Below are 15,699 nucleotides of genomic sequence, written 5' to 3'. Positions count from 1 at the left end.
GTACGCTTTCTGAGGTACGCTTTCTGAGGTACGCTTTCTGAGGTACGCTTTCTGAGGTACGCTTTCTGAGGTACGCTTTCTGAGGTACGCTTTCTAAGGGGCACATCCCTATATTTCCCTACCTGCGTCGATAAACACGTGCCCCCAATGAAGTCTCGCGGCACGCACCCAGGTACGTTTTCCAAGGTGCGCTTTCCAAGGTGCGCTTTCCAAGGGGGACATCCCTATATTTCGCTAACCACGTGCCTCAAAGGCACGTACCTAGTTCTTCTACCCATATTCGCCGACCCATATTCCTTTTTCCACGGGCTTTGACACGAGCACTGATAGACGTAACTAAGGCTAGGGACTGAGACTCGTCCACTGTTTGCCTCTGTGCCTAGATGGACTCAAGTTTGGGTGAGCCCGCTCGGCCACTACATTAAGATACTGCAGAAGCACTACACAATCGAGATGGCCAATCTGGGACGTCGACACCGACGTCTGGTCGGCCAAACCATCGACGATGAGGTTGATGTACCAGGACGTGTGGCTATAGAAGGGAAGAGAGGTTTTGAGAACACTACTCAAGTTGCTGGTGTGATAACTGATATTACCTGTGCCGCTCATCCAAACACTCAAGGCTGACCATCCTCCATCCTGTCTACACCCGACAGCTTTCAAGGTCCTTTGAGTCCCCCTCCGACTACCGACGATCATGCGGCGGGCCTTGACGAGGTCGGCTCGTCAAAGAAGCCACCTTTCTCACCCAAACTGCTAGCTTCCTTGTCGTCCGTAGTCTCTCTTCGAAAATCTTCCGGAGTCATCACAACAGGGACTGGATAGTAGGTTTCCTACAATATTCTTAGTTAGGATATAGGATGTAGAGGGCAAAAGCTCACCATATCTTCTTGACGAGGAGGCCAACTGGAAACGAAACAACTCGAATACACTGTACACTTCCCCTTCCGGCGAACAACGATATATAGATCTGCGTCATATAATTCAACAGTCTCATTGCATTTTCTAAGGAGACTGCGTTTGCGCTTCTCGAAATTCTCGTTCGCTCTTCGCCCACCACTCTTTTTTTTGATGCTTCCTTCTCTTTTATCTCGCTTTTCAAAAGCTTGCAAGGTCGCATGAGCTGCGGAGACTGAAGACATCATCACTCGAGGGCGATTGTGGCGACGCAAGTTTAGGAGGTATCTTTCGCATGGACGGCGACGATCGTCCCGCAGGTATTAAGGATTTCATTTGTCGTGGCCCTGATATCCTCTCTTTCAGAGGGGACGAGAAATAGGCCATTGCCTTCTCTCATACAGGTCACCGATTTAGGAGGCAATGGCAAATCCGATAGTATAGAACCGTTTTCTCTGGAAGTGAATGGGAATGTTAGAGCCCAAAAAGGGGCCCTCGAGAAACTTCCCCAATCCAACGACGTAAGCCAGAACCACAGGTCATGGTAGAGCCGGAACGGGCCCTCTTCTAGGGATCGTTTTCGCTGTAAGGAGAACGGTTGTGCAAAGGAGAATTTGACCACAGCCTTCCATGGTGCATTCAGTGTCTTTCCGATGCCCCAGCGAAATTTGTTTTTTCTACCTCGCCTCGCTCGCGATTGGGGGAATCTCGGTCAACCATAGTGACACTAGCGCAACTTGCCTTTTGCGCTCTGCGCGTTCCCGTAACTAGTGGATGCATGGGTTAACGCTATCTTTGTCACTGAGGGCATTTATTGTAAATGCTACGACGTGCGGCGCAGATCATCACTGGGCCCTTTCGAACCACGGCGGGAGCTGCATTAGACGTCGAGGACACACTTGCGTCCAGTGATGCAACAGCTCGAACAAACGGCTCTCGAAGCCACCATGTGGATCAGCACCACACCACTCCACGCGGAAATGACGCTCTGCGGAAGCAACAACAAGGACCCGAGCCCTCTCGATCGATTTTCAAAACATCCTCGAAAGGAAGTACGACATCCAGCTCAACCAGTTAGAGAAACGCGCACCACACGTCGTACCTCCATGGTGGACCCCACCATTCACCCACATCGCTGAGTCGCCAGAGATCGCACTCAAGGAACACGACGCTACCGATCCATCTACGCTATGCGTTTACACACTGATGAAAGTGGCATCGACGGCCATGTTAGGGCTGCGGTGGTAGCACCGATGCTGGCAATCCAGGGTATTCGAGCGAAGAGAATGGAATACATGGGCACATCAACCACCTCCACCGTGTACGCGGCAGAGCTGAGGGGGAATGGAGCTGGCATTCCAGATCGTACTCGACGGTCCACGCAAAGACCAACGCCGCCGGGAGGTGCATAGTCTTCACTGACAATCAAGCCGCCATTCAAGCGATGGCCAACCCCAAATGCCCCTCTGGACAATATATCCTAGCTCAGGCGGTCCGAGCACTGGACGAGCTCCGTAACCAAGGATGGGAGGTTCAGCTGCGCTGGATTCCCACACATGTCGGGGTTCCTGGCAACGAAGCCGCCGACCGAGCAGCCAAAGAAGCCGCCTGACATCATGCCGATGCACAGACGCATGAAGGATCGCCGATGGAACCAGAATCACTCCGAACCCTCATAGCCACGACCAAATCCACCATCCGCGAGGTCATGAAGGTTGAATGGGACCAGAACTGGGAATCAGCCAAGCACAGCCGAGAACTTTTCCGACTTGGGGTCCGGCCCGGAAAAGGGACCCTGACCACACATGGGCACCCACTGAGCGATCAGCTCGATCATCACACAGGTGCGCACAGGCAAAGTCGGCCTGCTCGCGCACCTCCATGCCATCAAGAATGCCTACACCGACGAATGCCCATGTGGCTGTGGACGACAGACCGTACGACACATCCTGCTCAAGTGGCAGAGACAGAATCGGGTCAAAAACAGAAGATCACGTGATAACCGCATTAAGAGGATGTGGTTGAGTTCTTACCCTAGTTACCCCACTGCCATGTTGTTCAAGAAGACCTGTGACTGGAGACCTATACCCTTACGGGCTTAGTCGAAAGGAGCAGCTCTGACAGGCTTCACGATTGATTCCACTATTGCTTGCCCTACCTTGCCCGTTCCGAGGTGGCCCTCCGAGCATGGTTGCGATGCTGGGTTGCCATTCTATAGGCGCAGCCCGCAGGCATGCAGGAACGGTGCCGCCACACATGGGTTGCCCCCATGTCGCCCGCCTTTGTTGCTGGGGTGCTAAGAACACGTGTCTTCTTTTAGGTCGACATTTCTCGAATCTTCTGTGCTGCAGATCTTCCAGCAGATTGTGCTCCTATTACGGTGAACCATAAAAGTCTGTATGGCAATTACCGCACATGCCCCGAAATTCGAGACGTTTTGCTAGCGAGATATGTCCATAGCAAATCTGGTCCTGTAACGCTTTTAATGATACTTGGTTGCCTGCTTAGGATTTTAATCACGTGGCATCCCTCCAGCCAATCGAGGCGAATCAGTGACACTCATGCTGGTGTTTGCAGTGCATTGCCATACTGTCCTCCTTGAGCATTGATATCCTGCCCCCACATCCAGCAGTATCTGACCCACCTTCTCATTACAGAGGATCTCAAAACCGGCGTGCCCTTGTTTGCGTGTCGCAAGTAGGCTGCCGCGGATTAACACGAACACCTTCACGATCAGCCCGCAGCGACACGACCCAGAAAGAAACTCAAAAAGGTCTTCGGGGAACCACCACTCTTCAATGCATCGACCATAATAAAGCCTTCTGCCCAAGTCTCAATACTGTCGCCTGAAAAACTTGAGTTGCAGGGCAATCAAGATGACGGGTAGGACACTGACGAGCTCTCCTAACCCAGCGTACTGAGGTTCGATCCGAGCATTAACAAAGGCCCCAGCAGCCAGCAGTACAGCGAATACGTTGTACACGAATGCCCACGCAAAGTTGAAGAAAATGCGGTAGAAAGCGGCCTTTGACAAATCCAGCAAGATCAAGACCCCAGACAGATATGGACGCACAAGCACAACATCAGCAGCGGTCTGGGCGACGTCGCTACCAGTATTGATGTGTACGCCAATATCAGCTTGAGCCAGTGCCACTGCATCATTGGTACCGTCGCCACAGAAGAGAACTTTCTTTCCTTCATCAGCTTTGAGTCGTTTGAGGTACTCCTGCTTATCGCCGGGTGTGCATCTAGACCTAACGTGGCTAACCGGAATGTCGAGTTTGGCGGCCACAGCGTCAACAGCTCCAGCATCGTCGCCACTGACGATAGATACACCAATGTTGCGCTTCTGGAGCTCAGCGACGACAAATTGAGATTCTGGGCGGAGTGAGTCGCAAAGACCAAAGATGGCGACAAGCTCCTCAGCCATGGTCACACCAACAACTGTAAGACCCTTCACCAGAAGATCTTGGACTTCAGGGCGTTTGTTCGCGGAGAGCCAGCGAGTATTGCCACAACGCACTTCAACACCTCTAAATGTCCCTTGGACTCCCTTGCCAGTGATCGACTTGGTATCTTCCACGCTGACAGCGTCGACACCCTTCTCGTTAAGGCACGAGGCAAGAGCGGTGGAAACAGGGTGTTTGTTGTCGCGGGTTAAGCCCAAAGTAACGGCAGCTGCGAGAGCCTGGTCTTCAGAGAGGTATAGCTCTTCCATGACCGCAAGTCGACCTTGGGTGAGAGTTCCGGTCTTATCGAAGACAACATGAGAAATATTGCGTGCCACTTCAATCGTCGTAGCGGACTTGAAGATAACACCATGTTTTGCTGCTACACCTCCGGCAATAACGACGACCATGGGAACGGCCAGACCAATTGCGCATGGACAGGAAATGATAAGAACTGACAGAGAGTAGGTGATTGCGTTCACGGCAGCAGGGCCGCTCCTTTGGTGACGCACTGCAACACCGATAGCAACCCAAATAGCGAAAGTGATGATGGTGAGGACCAAGACAACGGGGACGAAATAACCAGCAACAACATTCACAATCTCCTGGGTCTTGGGTTTAGAGAACTTGGCTTGGTCTACCATGGTCGCAATCGTGCTTATAGTATTGTCGCCAGGAAGATGTGTCAGTCGTACCACGATGACGCCAGACCCATTCAACGATCCGGCGATGACTGGGGAGCCTGGGTACTTCTCAACTGGTAGGGATTCACCAGTGACCATGGACTCGTCGACTTCCGTCGTGCCAGAGACTACCACACCATCTGTCGTAATGCGCGAATCTGGTTGAACCTTAAAACAGTCGCCATACTGGAGAAGACGGACATCAATCGGTTCGTCGTTAAGGCCACTAGTGGTACAAAGCGTAGCCGTTTCTTCCTGGAGAGACCTGATGGAGACGGACTCGACTGCCCTTTGTCGCGCGAGGCACTCACCAGTCGTCCAAGGACAATCAATGTGATCAACAGCGTGCTGGTCTCGAAGAATTGCTCGATCGATAGTGGTTGCCCAACCACTACGTAGGCGAACAAGACTATCGAAAAGATGTAAGCTGTGGACGTGCTGAGGACGATGAGTAGGTCTATCTCGATCACTCGGGTGAACAGCAACGCCCGCAAAGCACTAGGATAAAATGGTCCGGCAACGACAACCTGCACGATCGTGGCCAGTGCTAGGGAGGCGCTTCCATAGGCAATAGGTCGATGAGGAAGGGGAGCCCATGCCATGACAAGTACTGGAATTGTAAGAATGGTGGAGAGCAACGTAATCCAGGCCATATTCCAAACATGCCGTTTCCCACTCTCCAGTTCAGAGGAGCGCCGAGGAGCGCCAAGCTTCAGAGGACTGTCAAAGCATTCCCTTAGCAATACTCTTGCTCCGATGATCCTGCCATCATACGAGATGCGCACCAATTGATGCCCGATAGCAGTCATTTGGAGGACGCCGTGAGGATATTTTTGGGCAACGAAAACCTTTGCATCGCCGTCGACAACAACATCAACTTCTTGGCCTTCGTTGTTTATCCGCTGACAAGCAAATCCAGTGGCCTTTTCGACGGACTTGATGACTTCGTCTATGGAACCGGCCTTTTCGTTAAGGTCGAACTCGGCCTGTGAAAGTACTAGACTGGTCTGAAGATGGAAAATACCTGGAATGGCGTGCAAAGATCTGAACAACTTCGTTTCGCAACCCGTGCATGTGAGTCCTTGCACGTCCAAAATGACATGCTCGAGATTCGATGGGATCTGTTCGAGGTCCAAGTCCGCTGCAGGTTTGATGTCGAGGTTTTTCGAGGGGAGAATATTGAGCTGATCGCGGCTTCCAGGACCAGAACAACAGTCACCCTTTGAAGAGCAGACAGCATTGGAGGCCCCAGGACCATAACTCGAACCAGAATGGCCCTCCCTGCATTCATTAGTGGGGGAGGTTTCAGCACAGCTGCGAGAGGCCTTTCCTCTCCCTCCACAACTACCATTCCTGCGAGGACCAGAATATCCGTTCTTGACTGCGACACAACTGTTCTCGAGGTCGCAGCAATCACTGCAACTAGTAATCTGAGCCGACTTTTCCGTTGTTGTCTCATAACAATTTCCTGGTTCTTTATCGCAGCAGCCATCCTGCTCTACAGAGCTGCGCTTTTCGACAGGGCGGCCCTCCTTACAACAAGGCTCGAGCTGCTTCGCAACGAGTTCCTTACAGATACAGCCTATTCTTGCGAGGACTGTACTGTAGCGGTTGCGGACACTGCGTGAATGGGCGATGCAAGCTTCGCGTTTCCGTTTGCGGCTTGGATTCGGAAGGGCCGGAAACCCAGGCTGACCATAAGGGTATGCTCCTACTCGTGTGGAGCTTGAACCAGGCGGTACGGTCTCGTCGCACAAGGTGTGGCATTTATCGCCGCTCCAACTCGGATTCTCTGCTTCCCCACATTGCAGCGCGCACTCTCGTAATGCTACCTTCTCAATGCAACTCTCTGTATAATTGAATGGTCAAATCTGTACGAGCAATCGAACTCATTGGGCACCATACCATCACAGCAAGGACGAGCCGTAGCACTGCTCTCAGGGTTGACCAGCGAAGGAACGCAAGTCCAGCAAGGGGGAAGAGTAAGCCTGTCAAGTGCCGCCATTTAGATTAAGTCTGCGTAGGACAAAATAATGCTTTGAGGGTTGGAAAACAGAAAACCGACAATGAGTTGACCAAGTTAGTATATGTACAGTACGGAAAGTCCACGGTTAAGGGGCGCGTGGCAATGCGAGAATTTGCGGAGCCCTCTCTGCTATCCTGATACCAACCAATGAGTAACGATCAGTGACTCACTCCAGGACAAGGGAAAATGCCTCTGAGTTTGCCGAAGATCGACATGCCAATCATGGGTGGACCCCAAGCGCCGGCAGAAGCTAAAATCTTTAAAATGGAAGAGAATAAAACTCTCAGATCCACTCTGGCCACGAATCAAAAGTGAGCAGATGCCGGCGACGAAAAGGTTGAGGAATTTGGCTCAAAATGTTGATCCGGCGCTAGTCAGGTAAGGTGCTCACTTGAGCAAGTTTGAGCAAGTTTGAATCTATTTCCTAGGTCTATCTATATTTGAACCTCGTAGACGGCTTGTACAGGTGAAAACTATCGAGTATTTCGCCAACCCTACTCTGTATGTACGCCAGACAGCCCATCAAACCATGGATTAATATTAATCCGGCTATGCTTAGCGTACTCACCTTGCTGCCTCGCCTCTTCCCACACAGCGGTTGCCATTCACAAAGACTGCACCACGGGGCACCAGGGACATAGGTTTGGGTCCCTTTGAGCGCCGCTGGCATTAGCCACGTTCCAGCTTGGCGTGAAGGACGCGTCAGCACAGACTTGGCGAGCTGATTTGGCGACGGCAAGTAACTGAAGCAGATTCAATCCAAGCTTTCAGCTGACTAAAAGGCCAATGCAAATTGATTGTGGCGCCAAGCAATAGTCACGTGACCAACTGCGTTCATTGTTCTTCGGCTGGTCACCCAACGTTGCGGAAGCTTGCCTGTGAACAAACCACTGGTAAAGTCGGCTGAAATAAGATGCAATTTATCGAATCGTACGTGTCCAACAATCAAGGCCTCCGGCTTGGCGTCGTCGGTGAGTACAGTTTGATAACATACCGAAGGTGTGACAACGCAGACCACTTCTGACATTTCTCCTTTCAGGCTTCCTCGCTATCCTAGGAGAAGGTTCCGTAGATACAATTGCCCAAGTCGCTACGCTAAGCTATCTCATCTACCTCCCTCGCCTCATTCCTGCGCCGCAGATCTTCATTAGACCTTCGCGGCCGGAGAAATTTCAGACCACTGCTGGTGCAAAAGTAATCGGTGTCCATTCGGGTAATACTGGAGAAGATATTCACCATGTCGCCCACGCCTTGCACCGCGGAGACAAGTTGAACGCCAACACTGTCAGCTGTATCCGGGTGAAGGAAAATGACAAGCCTCGTCCATCGATCAACAGATTTGGTCCATTAGCATTCCTGGCCATTTTGGGAACGGCATTGACTTGTGCCTTGTTGGGGCTGTCGATTCACTACGAGGACGGGTAAGTGGAATACTTTACTGCTTCATAGCCTTATTTACCCTTGTTGAACAGCATGTCATTGTTGGCTACTCTTCTGCTTTCTGCTCTGAGTACCGTTACTGGTGTTGCCAACAAGTGGAAACCGACACCAAATGACCCCAAGCCCGACCCTCATTCCCCGCCTGGGAACGTTGTCATCAAATATCCCCAGGGAGCCTTTATCGTGGTGTCGTGCCAGGAGCGAACCGCCCGCTACCTCTATTTCAACTCTAGCGAGCGATGCATTTATTCTGTCAAGAGTACGGCCATCTACAGAGGACTCTCTTTGATTTCAACCTTGTTACTCATGGGTGGAGTTATTTGCTTGGGCAATGCTCGCATCGAAACACAGACGGCATTTGCTGGGTCCTATATGCTTATTAGCATCTTCTACTGGATTGGCGCTGCTTTGCCTCCTGCTCAACACTGGGACCTTTCCCGGTTCGAGGTCGAACACATTGAAGTTTCCGGGGGCACTCCCCCTAGAAACGCAAGGGTCGACAATTACTCACCGACCTACACAGAAGCTTTGTGGAAAGCAATTGCCGTCACAGGAACTAGCAACTGGGTCAAAGATGCCGGTTGGGCGCCCAGAACTCCAGCTTGGAATGACTGGCTTCATGAAGCCGAGGAAGCAGCGCTCGGTGAACCCTTGAAGTCGAGTGCGAAAATGGTTGATGGGAAAGCAGTCGAGGTCTGGACGATTCGCAATTGGGACGGTAGAAATGCCTTGTCAACTCTGCTACGATCGACGACGGACAAAATCCAGGCCAAAAATTAAAGCTGTGACAATTTTAGAAATACTGAACACACAATTGCCCGGAAAGCATTTGGCCCACAACAGAACGATCATGACATGTACAATGATTGATGATTGAATCCCCTTACGACTTGGCTCCTCGTCTACTTGTATGCCGAATCGTTCGATGCCATACAGGGAGGTGATTTTGGCGCTTTTTTTATTTCAAAGATTATAGGAACCTTCTTGCTTGAAAGGTAGTGACCACTTGCCTGAACCCCAGGAGGGGTCCGATCCACCACAAATCACAATGCGAGTTCATTGGTCTGTCCTATGTTAGTCCATGTCAGTTGGCTTGTCCTAGAGTGGTCGTTTGAAAGTAACTTGGCAGGCCTTGGATACAAAGGTGGATGACGACGCGCCTATACCTTTGCAGTGCTGGCTCTGACCCTGGAGATCAAGGGCCATTGTATTATCGGTAAACCCATTACAATACTGCAACCCTGAAGAGCTGTGCCGTCTCGACGAGAGATTCGATTACGCATTGCGAGACATCACCTGTCTAGTCTTTTGGACTCGATTATCTGTTTCGAGGTATCTTTCGTTGAGCGTATAGGCGCATGATGCCCAACTACCAATTGAGGAGGTACGGTATGCGGGGTAACTTTAGTGCTGTTTCGTGACGCCCGCAAGAAAAATCGCCGTAACTAATTGGCCGAAGGGACAATTACACTCCGTACGGATGCCCGTGAATAATTGGGGCGTCAAACTGTAGCAGAATTAGGCGGGGATTTAGGCCACCGCTTCTGGACATAATTCGCGCACCAATACCATTTGAGGCTGCATACACGGGCGATGATAAGGAAATCTACTGGTGCCGATCGTGGCTTGGCAAATCGGCCAACCCCCCAGCCCCTGCAACAAAGGACTTCCAGAAATCCCACGTGAAAATATATTTGGGGGCCCCAAAAGCGAGGTCAGCCTCGCGCGACAGTGTAACTGCGGTTCTCCGTAGAATCACAGACACACGAAACAACTCTTTTCAATCTTCGTGTCAGCGGAACATAAATGGCACTTTTCGCCTTCATACTCTGCGCTCGTTCACAATCCTCAGCGTCTATCACCTCTTGCTTCCACGTCAAACTTTTTGCTACCTATGCGAGCTAAGGCACAGAAATCCGTCTACTACGAAAATATGAGTTGGGATAGCATCTGCTTTAATGCCAGCGCATTTGCAGCCGGCCTGTTTCTCCTCCAATTCGGTGCTGATCGTTTCATCGACTCCACAGCGATTGTCGCGTGTCGGCTTCGAGTTTCACAGACATTGGTAGCCTTGCTCACAGCAGGTGCAGAATGGGAAGAGGTACGCCTTCATGCAACAATGCAAGCGTAGAATTAGGCTGATTGATATAGCTTGCTGTCATCGTGGCATCCATCCTTCAAAATCGCTCCTCTCTCGCACTAGGCAATGTCATCGGCTCCTCAATCTCAAATATTCTGGGAGCATTCTCCCTAGGTCTCCTCTTCCATCCTGGCTACACGACATTTGATCGAAGCGCGAAAATATACGCAGCCTTGCTCTTTCTCGTTACCACGATCTTCACAGTTGTCGCTCTGACGAAAAGCCTCGGCAGGATCGCGGGAGGCATTTTCATTGCCGCATTCGCTGTATATCTGGTGTCAATTGGCTATGGGATTTACAGGGGCATGTTGGGTGCTCCGGAAGACTCGGATAACGACGACAGCGACGATCGTCAAAGCAGTGATTGCAACAACGAAGAGACACAGCATGATCACCCCCCAGCTGAAATATCACCATTGCTCCCTAAGAAAGCCAGTGGAGAGCATCCTACACACAGTCAAGAACGTGGTCTTTTCTATCACATTGTTCAACTCATCCTCGGCTTTATTGCACTGTCAATGTCGGGCTACATCCTCTCACACAGCGCAGCTTCAATCGCTGATGCGTTCGACCTTTCCGGCACCATCCTTGGCATAACGGTCTTGTCATTTGCTACTACATTGCCTGAGAAATTTGTTGCTGTCATTAGTGGTGCTCGGGGACATAGCGGTATCGTTGTTGCGAGTACAGCGGGAAGCAATATCTTCCTTTTGACTTTGTGTCTTGGGATCACGTTCGTAGCTGGGAATCAGAGAGAGCTCGCAGGCTCTATGGTACCGTTCGAGCTGCTTGTTACTTGGGCGTCATCTGCGCTGTTTTGCCCGATTGTGTTCTTGGGATCAAAGCGGTGGGTTGGTGGGGTGCTGCTGGTATTATACATTGCATTCATAGTCCTGGAGTTTACTGTGTATAGAAGATGACCCGTCGCGGATAAGAAATAAATTCACGCAATTTGACGAGGGGGGATTAGCTAAAACGAACCATCGTCCTCGCGGTGCCGAGGCGGCCAACTGCGGCGTGACTCTACGGAGGCATGCACCAAAAATGTCTGTCGACGCTAGTAATGAATGACGCCTTCTTTAAAAGACAAGAAGTTTTCTGCGCAGTTGCCCTGAACAACGCTCCCCGGAGATATCGGAGGTAATTGTGAAATGCCTATCACACCTAAAACTACTTACCTACGGGTGCTATCTATAAGGGTTCATTAGTCTAATAAAAAGCGATAATATGCATCCCGGAAATGCCCCGGGCATGGACATACTTTTATTCCACACATCTCCCAGTCCGCTATCAGGGTGAAATCTATTAATCGAAATATATCCATGTACGTATTAAGAGGACACTGGAAATGCCATCCATGCTGTTTTTGCCTAAAATTACCACACCTCTGGCACGTGGTATGACAGAATACTCCGAACAACGTTTTGTAGCTGGATTTCCGGCCTCTGGGTGATGTTTGTCTCAACAGATGTCTCCTTTCGTCTTAGGTTACGCTCGAGGCAACGCTTCACACCTAGCTATCTAAGTATCACTTTGGCTGAATGCCTTCGGCCGTTTAAGATGTCATGGGTTACTGCAGCCCTTGTGCTAGATATATTCTCCTCTCGTTTATATACCCTCTACAACCGATAACAATCATCCTGAGGTAAATATCACAAGTCTTCTCCAGCTGCGATCTCTGCCTGACTGGATTTGAAAGTCCTGCTTGTTGAGAACTGCCAAGGTCAAGGGTATCACAAGGTGGAACTCGGGGTTATTGGTCTTCGGGAGGGCAAGCATAAGGTACTTTCGGACAGATCTGGGAAGCGGAGGTATTAGCTCCAAGAGGGTTCAAAGTCACAACAGTATGGTGCAGTTGAAAACATGAGTTGACTACGGAAGAAGGAACTATTTAACTAGAGGAGTCGTGAGTCGTCGCTATATGGACATAAGAGATCCGTCTGGACTGTGAGGACTGCCCCTGGACTCCAGCAGTCCACGCAATCCACAACTAGTCCAGTCACGTGCCTCTCTGGACTGTAGTGGTCCTGCCACCGGTCGTCGCAGTCCACACAGTCCAGTCACGTGTCAGGCTGTCCCTGTTCTTCTCTCTTCGTCTGACCTTCCACTCCCATCGTCCCACCTGGTCGCAGACAGGTCATCCCGTGACACTGCTGGGCTCTATCCCTACTATGTCTTCCTGGATGCTCTAAACCCAATGATAGGAATACCTGTCCTCATAACCAGACTTGAGGATACGACGCTCAGAGAGCTCAACGCCATAGCCAGACTCGCCCACACAGGGTTCAACTTCGGGTGTCCAGGTGCCGGATAAATCACTCCTGCCGCAATTGGCACCAAGGCCACGTTGTACACCAATGCCCACGCAAAGTTGAACTTGACTCTCCGGAAAACCGTGCGGGAGAGTGTGATAAGAGTCAACAAGGAGTGCAGGTTTGAGGACACTAGCACGAATTTGGCACTTGATATAGCAACATCTGAGCCAGAGCCGATGGCAATTCCGGCGTCCGCGGCAGTGAGTGCTGGAGAGTCATTGATGCCATCCCCAACCATAGCCACCATTGCTCTTCCCGCCTTGCCGTTGCGTTTAGGGGCGGAGTTTTGTAGCCAACGGATCCGCTCAGCCTTTTCCGAAGGGAGAACACCGGCAATGATATTGGTCGCCGGGATACCTAGCTGATGCCCAACTGCAATAGCGGTCATGGCATTGTCGCCTGAGATCATCCAGATGCTTAACCCTTGCTCACGTAGAGCAGAAAGGACGGAAGCAGCTTCAGGACGGAGAGAATCTGTGGTTGCAAACTGTGCAACAAGTTTAAACGTGGTTTCATTCCCGTCTGAGAGTGACAATGGACGCAAAGCCAGAAGTGCGACGCTTTTCCCAGCGGATTTCCATGTCGACATAATGTTGGACTGGTCTGTGGTTATAGGGGTGCCAAGGGAGGAGACGAAAGTTTCACTGCCGATGGCAGCCTCGTACCGGGTGTCATTGGTGGATGTATGGATGGTAAATGTGCCTTTGAGGCCGCGACCAGGGAGTTCTTCAATAGCAGAGTCGGCGATGGTAGTGCGGCTTTGTCCTCCGCAGAGCGCAGCAATTGCTTTTGCTATTGGGTGACTTGAAGACTCCTCTAGGGCTTGCGCGATTGCCCAGATGGCCTTCGTCTCCTCCTCACCAGAAGCCATGATATCATAGTTTGTAACAGTCGGGTTTCCGCCTTCGGTGAGCGTGCCGGTTTTGTCAAAGACAACCACATCCAGATCCGAAGCTTCTTGAAACGCTTCTCCGCCACCTTTGACCAATATTCCGTGTTGCGCCGCTAGTCCAGAACCCACGAATAAAGCTGTTGGGGCCGCAAGGGCAATGCCGCAGGGGCACGCACCGACAAAGACTGCAATGGCAAACTGTAATGCCCAGAAAGCCCAGCCACCTGTGTCGACATCAAGCCAAGTTTCTGGCAGTGCCCCGCCCTGACCGAGTCCAAACCAGACAACAAACGTCGATACGGCAATGAGGGTAATCACTGGAACGAAGTATCCCGTCAAGATGTCAGCCACTCTCTCCACTGGCGCTCTTTTTGCCTGGCCTTCACGAACAACTTTGACGATTTGGTCAAGCATAGATGTTCCTGAGACTTCAGTGACTCGGACATTAATCGGTTTGCCCGTGTTGATTGTTCCAGCAAAGACTTGATCGCCAGTAGACTTGGTAATAGGCCGAGACTCTCCGGTCAAAGAGCTCTCATCGAAGGTGGAATCGCCCAGGACGATTGTGCCATCGGCTGGTGGAGATACGCCATAAAGTACTCGGACAATATCTCCGACTTCCAGAACATTGACATTGATTCTCTCGCAATTGGTTATCGGAAGAGATAACTCGCTATCTTCCGATTCCGGATTAGATCTCACAAGCAGAGCTTCGGTTGGCCGGAGCTTTCCGAGCATTGTGACAGCATCACCTGCCTTAGATTTACTGTACGCTTCCAAGTAGCGTCCAGCGAGAATGAACATCGTCAAGAACACAACCGTGTCGAAGTATGTCGATAGTCGCCTGTTGTGTTGTCCAGTTTTTTGCGCTTCTAGAGCAAGTACGGCGATCGAAGGGAAGTACGCCACCGACGTTCCAGCGGACATGAGCAGGTTCATGCTTCCGAAACGGTAAAATCTTCGAAGAACGGGGACTTTGCTATTCCGGCTCCACAGTGCTCGGATCTCCTTGATTGCCCTGGTGTGGAAGACGTCGGCAGCGAGGAACATCACAGGCGTCGCAAGGAAGAAAAGCGCCCACTCGGCGCGAGTGTCGGCACCAGTCCACATATTTTGTTGGAAGAATATTCGTACGCGGTTGGTCGAGGGAACAAGGCTCATCCAGACCACACTGATAAGGAAGGTTGGAATGGCGACGATGAAGCTAAGGAGAAGCCGCAGGAGTAGACGACGCCGTTCGCGGAGCTGCATAGTTCGAGAGCGCTCTTCGATCGTGGGAGGATGGTATATTGTGGCTCTGAGTTGGTCGCTGACGCCATGTATAGTAGCAAGGATACTTCTGATAGTAATGATGCCGGGTTGGGGACGATATGTCATCATGATGATGGGGTCATCGTACGACGGCGGTTTGTCAATAGCAAGTCGTCCCTGAAACGGTGATGACAAAGCTTCAATAACCCGTCGTGGGCATTGATCGCAGAACATGCCTGCTATTCTAATCATGATTGTCCTTTCCACCAGCTCTTTTGTTTGCTGTGGTTGTCCAACTTCAACGATGCTCTCGATGTGGCAGTCGTATCCTCTGTCTTCAATTCTCTCCACAATCTGATCGATGTTGTCCTTCGGGCCGGTAAAGGCGACAGTTGCGCTATTGGTAAGTAAACTGACGCTGACATCCGTCAAGAATTGGAGTCCCTGCACCCCTTCATTAATGGAGAGGATGCATGCCGCGCAAGTCATCCCAGTGATACTGAGAGTGGCTGTAAACTTTTGCGCCTCAGGGATGGTCACGATAACATCCTGAGATGTCTCGGCTTTTTCGTTCGCCTTTTGACAAAGAACACAGTGGTCTAAATG

The 15,699-nt window shown here is 51.1% G+C and overlaps 6 protein-coding genes across 7 annotated transcripts; 2 read left to right on the top strand and 4 right to left on the bottom strand.

Annotated features, from left to right (window-relative positions):
* Window positions 1–488: 488 nt before the first annotated feature.
* Window positions 489–2,515, bottom strand: PV06_09205 (uncharacterized protein). The gene is made up of 2 exons (XM_016410630.1): window positions 882–2,515; window positions 489–833 (listed from the first exon to the last, which is right to left on the bottom strand). The coding sequence occupies exons 1-2, from the start codon at window positions 1,143–1,145 to the stop codon at window positions 696–698; spliced, it is 402 nt and encodes a 133-aa protein (XP_016258437.1). The 5' UTR covers window positions 1,146–2,515; the 3' UTR covers window positions 489–695.
* Window positions 2,516–3,730: 1,215 nt separating this feature from the next.
* Window positions 3,731–5,128, bottom strand: PV06_09204 (copper-translocating P-type ATPase; the record flags this gene model as incomplete). Its single annotated transcript, XM_016410629.1, has 1 exon — window positions 3,731–5,128. One exon carries the CDS (start codon window positions 5,126–5,128, stop codon window positions 3,731–3,733), a length of 1,398 nt encoding a protein of 465 aa, XP_016258436.1.
* A 29-nt stretch (window positions 5,129–5,157) lies between these two features.
* PV06_09203 (uncharacterized protein) lies at window positions 5,158–7,034 on the bottom strand (the record flags this gene model as incomplete). Its single annotated transcript, XM_016410628.1, has 2 exons — window positions 5,158–6,878; window positions 6,935–7,034. 2 exons carry the CDS (start codon window positions 7,032–7,034, stop codon window positions 5,158–5,160), a joined length of 1,821 nt encoding a protein of 606 aa, XP_016258435.1.
* A 499-nt stretch (window positions 7,035–7,533) lies between these two features.
* PV06_09202 lies at window positions 7,534–9,805 on the top strand. Of its 2 annotated transcripts, XM_016410627.1 has the most exons (4): window positions 7,534–7,790; window positions 7,838–8,026; window positions 8,095–8,476; window positions 8,528–9,805. In XM_016410627.1, the coding sequence occupies exons 2-4, from the start codon at window positions 7,969–7,971 to the stop codon at window positions 9,273–9,275; spliced, it is 1,188 nt and encodes a 395-aa protein (XP_016258434.1). In that variant the 5' UTR covers window positions 7,534–7,790; window positions 7,838–7,968; the 3' UTR covers window positions 9,276–9,805. The 2 variants fall into 2 exon arrangements, with proteins under 2 accessions (XP_016258434.1, XP_016258433.1); XM_016410626.1 differs by having other exon boundaries at window positions 7,534–8,026.
* A 437-nt stretch (window positions 9,806–10,242) lies between these two features.
* PV06_09201 (uncharacterized protein) lies at window positions 10,243–11,578 on the top strand. Its single transcript, XM_016410625.1, has 2 exons — window positions 10,243–10,596; window positions 10,647–11,578. The coding sequence occupies exons 1-2, from the start codon at window positions 10,390–10,392 to the stop codon at window positions 11,553–11,555; spliced, it is 1,116 nt and encodes a 371-aa protein (XP_016258432.1). The 5' UTR covers window positions 10,243–10,389; the 3' UTR covers window positions 11,556–11,578.
* Window positions 11,579–12,480: 902 nt separating this feature from the next.
* Window positions 12,481–15,699, bottom strand: PV06_09200 (uncharacterized protein; the record flags this gene model as incomplete). Its single annotated transcript, XM_016410624.1, has 1 exon — window positions 12,481–15,699. A coding segment is annotated over one exon (2,895 nt), but the record flags the coding sequence as incomplete, so codon positions are not given.

Source organism: Exophiala oligosperma, assembly GCF_000835515.1.
Source record: "Exophiala oligosperma strain CBS 72588 unplaced genomic scaffold supercont1.10, whole genome shotgun sequence".
NCBI lineage: Eukaryota > Fungi > Ascomycota > Eurotiomycetes > Chaetothyriales > Herpotrichiellaceae > Exophiala > Exophiala oligosperma.
This window is presented reverse-complemented; position numbering and strand designations above follow the sequence as displayed.

Bases quoted from the DNA above. Each gene is read 5' to 3' on its own strand.
- PV06_09205 (XM_016410630.1), bottom strand. From the start codon at position 1,145: ATGATGTCTTCAGTCTCCGCAGCTCATGCGACCTTGCAAGCTTTTGAA. The intron at 834-881 runs GTGAGCTTTTGC...AGAATATTGTAG, and splicing joins CTCCTCGTCAAGAAGATATG to GAAACCTACTATCCAGTCCC.
- PV06_09202 (XM_016410627.1), top strand. From the start codon at position 7,969: ATGCAATTTATCGAATCGTACGTGTCCAACAATCAAGGCCTCCGGCTT. The intron at 8,027-8,094 runs GTGAGTACAGTT...TTCTCCTTTCAG, and splicing joins CCTCCGGCTTGGCGTCGTCG to GCTTCCTCGCTATCCTAGGA. The intron at 8,477-8,527 runs GTAAGTGGAATA...CTTGTTGAACAG, and splicing joins TCGATTCACTACGAGGACGG to CATGTCATTGTTGGCTACTC.
- PV06_09201 (XM_016410625.1), top strand. From the start codon at position 10,390: ATGCGAGCTAAGGCACAGAAATCCGTCTACTACGAAAATATGAGTTGG. The intron at 10,597-10,646 runs GTACGCCTTCAT...TGATTGATATAG, and splicing joins CAGGTGCAGAATGGGAAGAG to CTTGCTGTCATCGTGGCATC.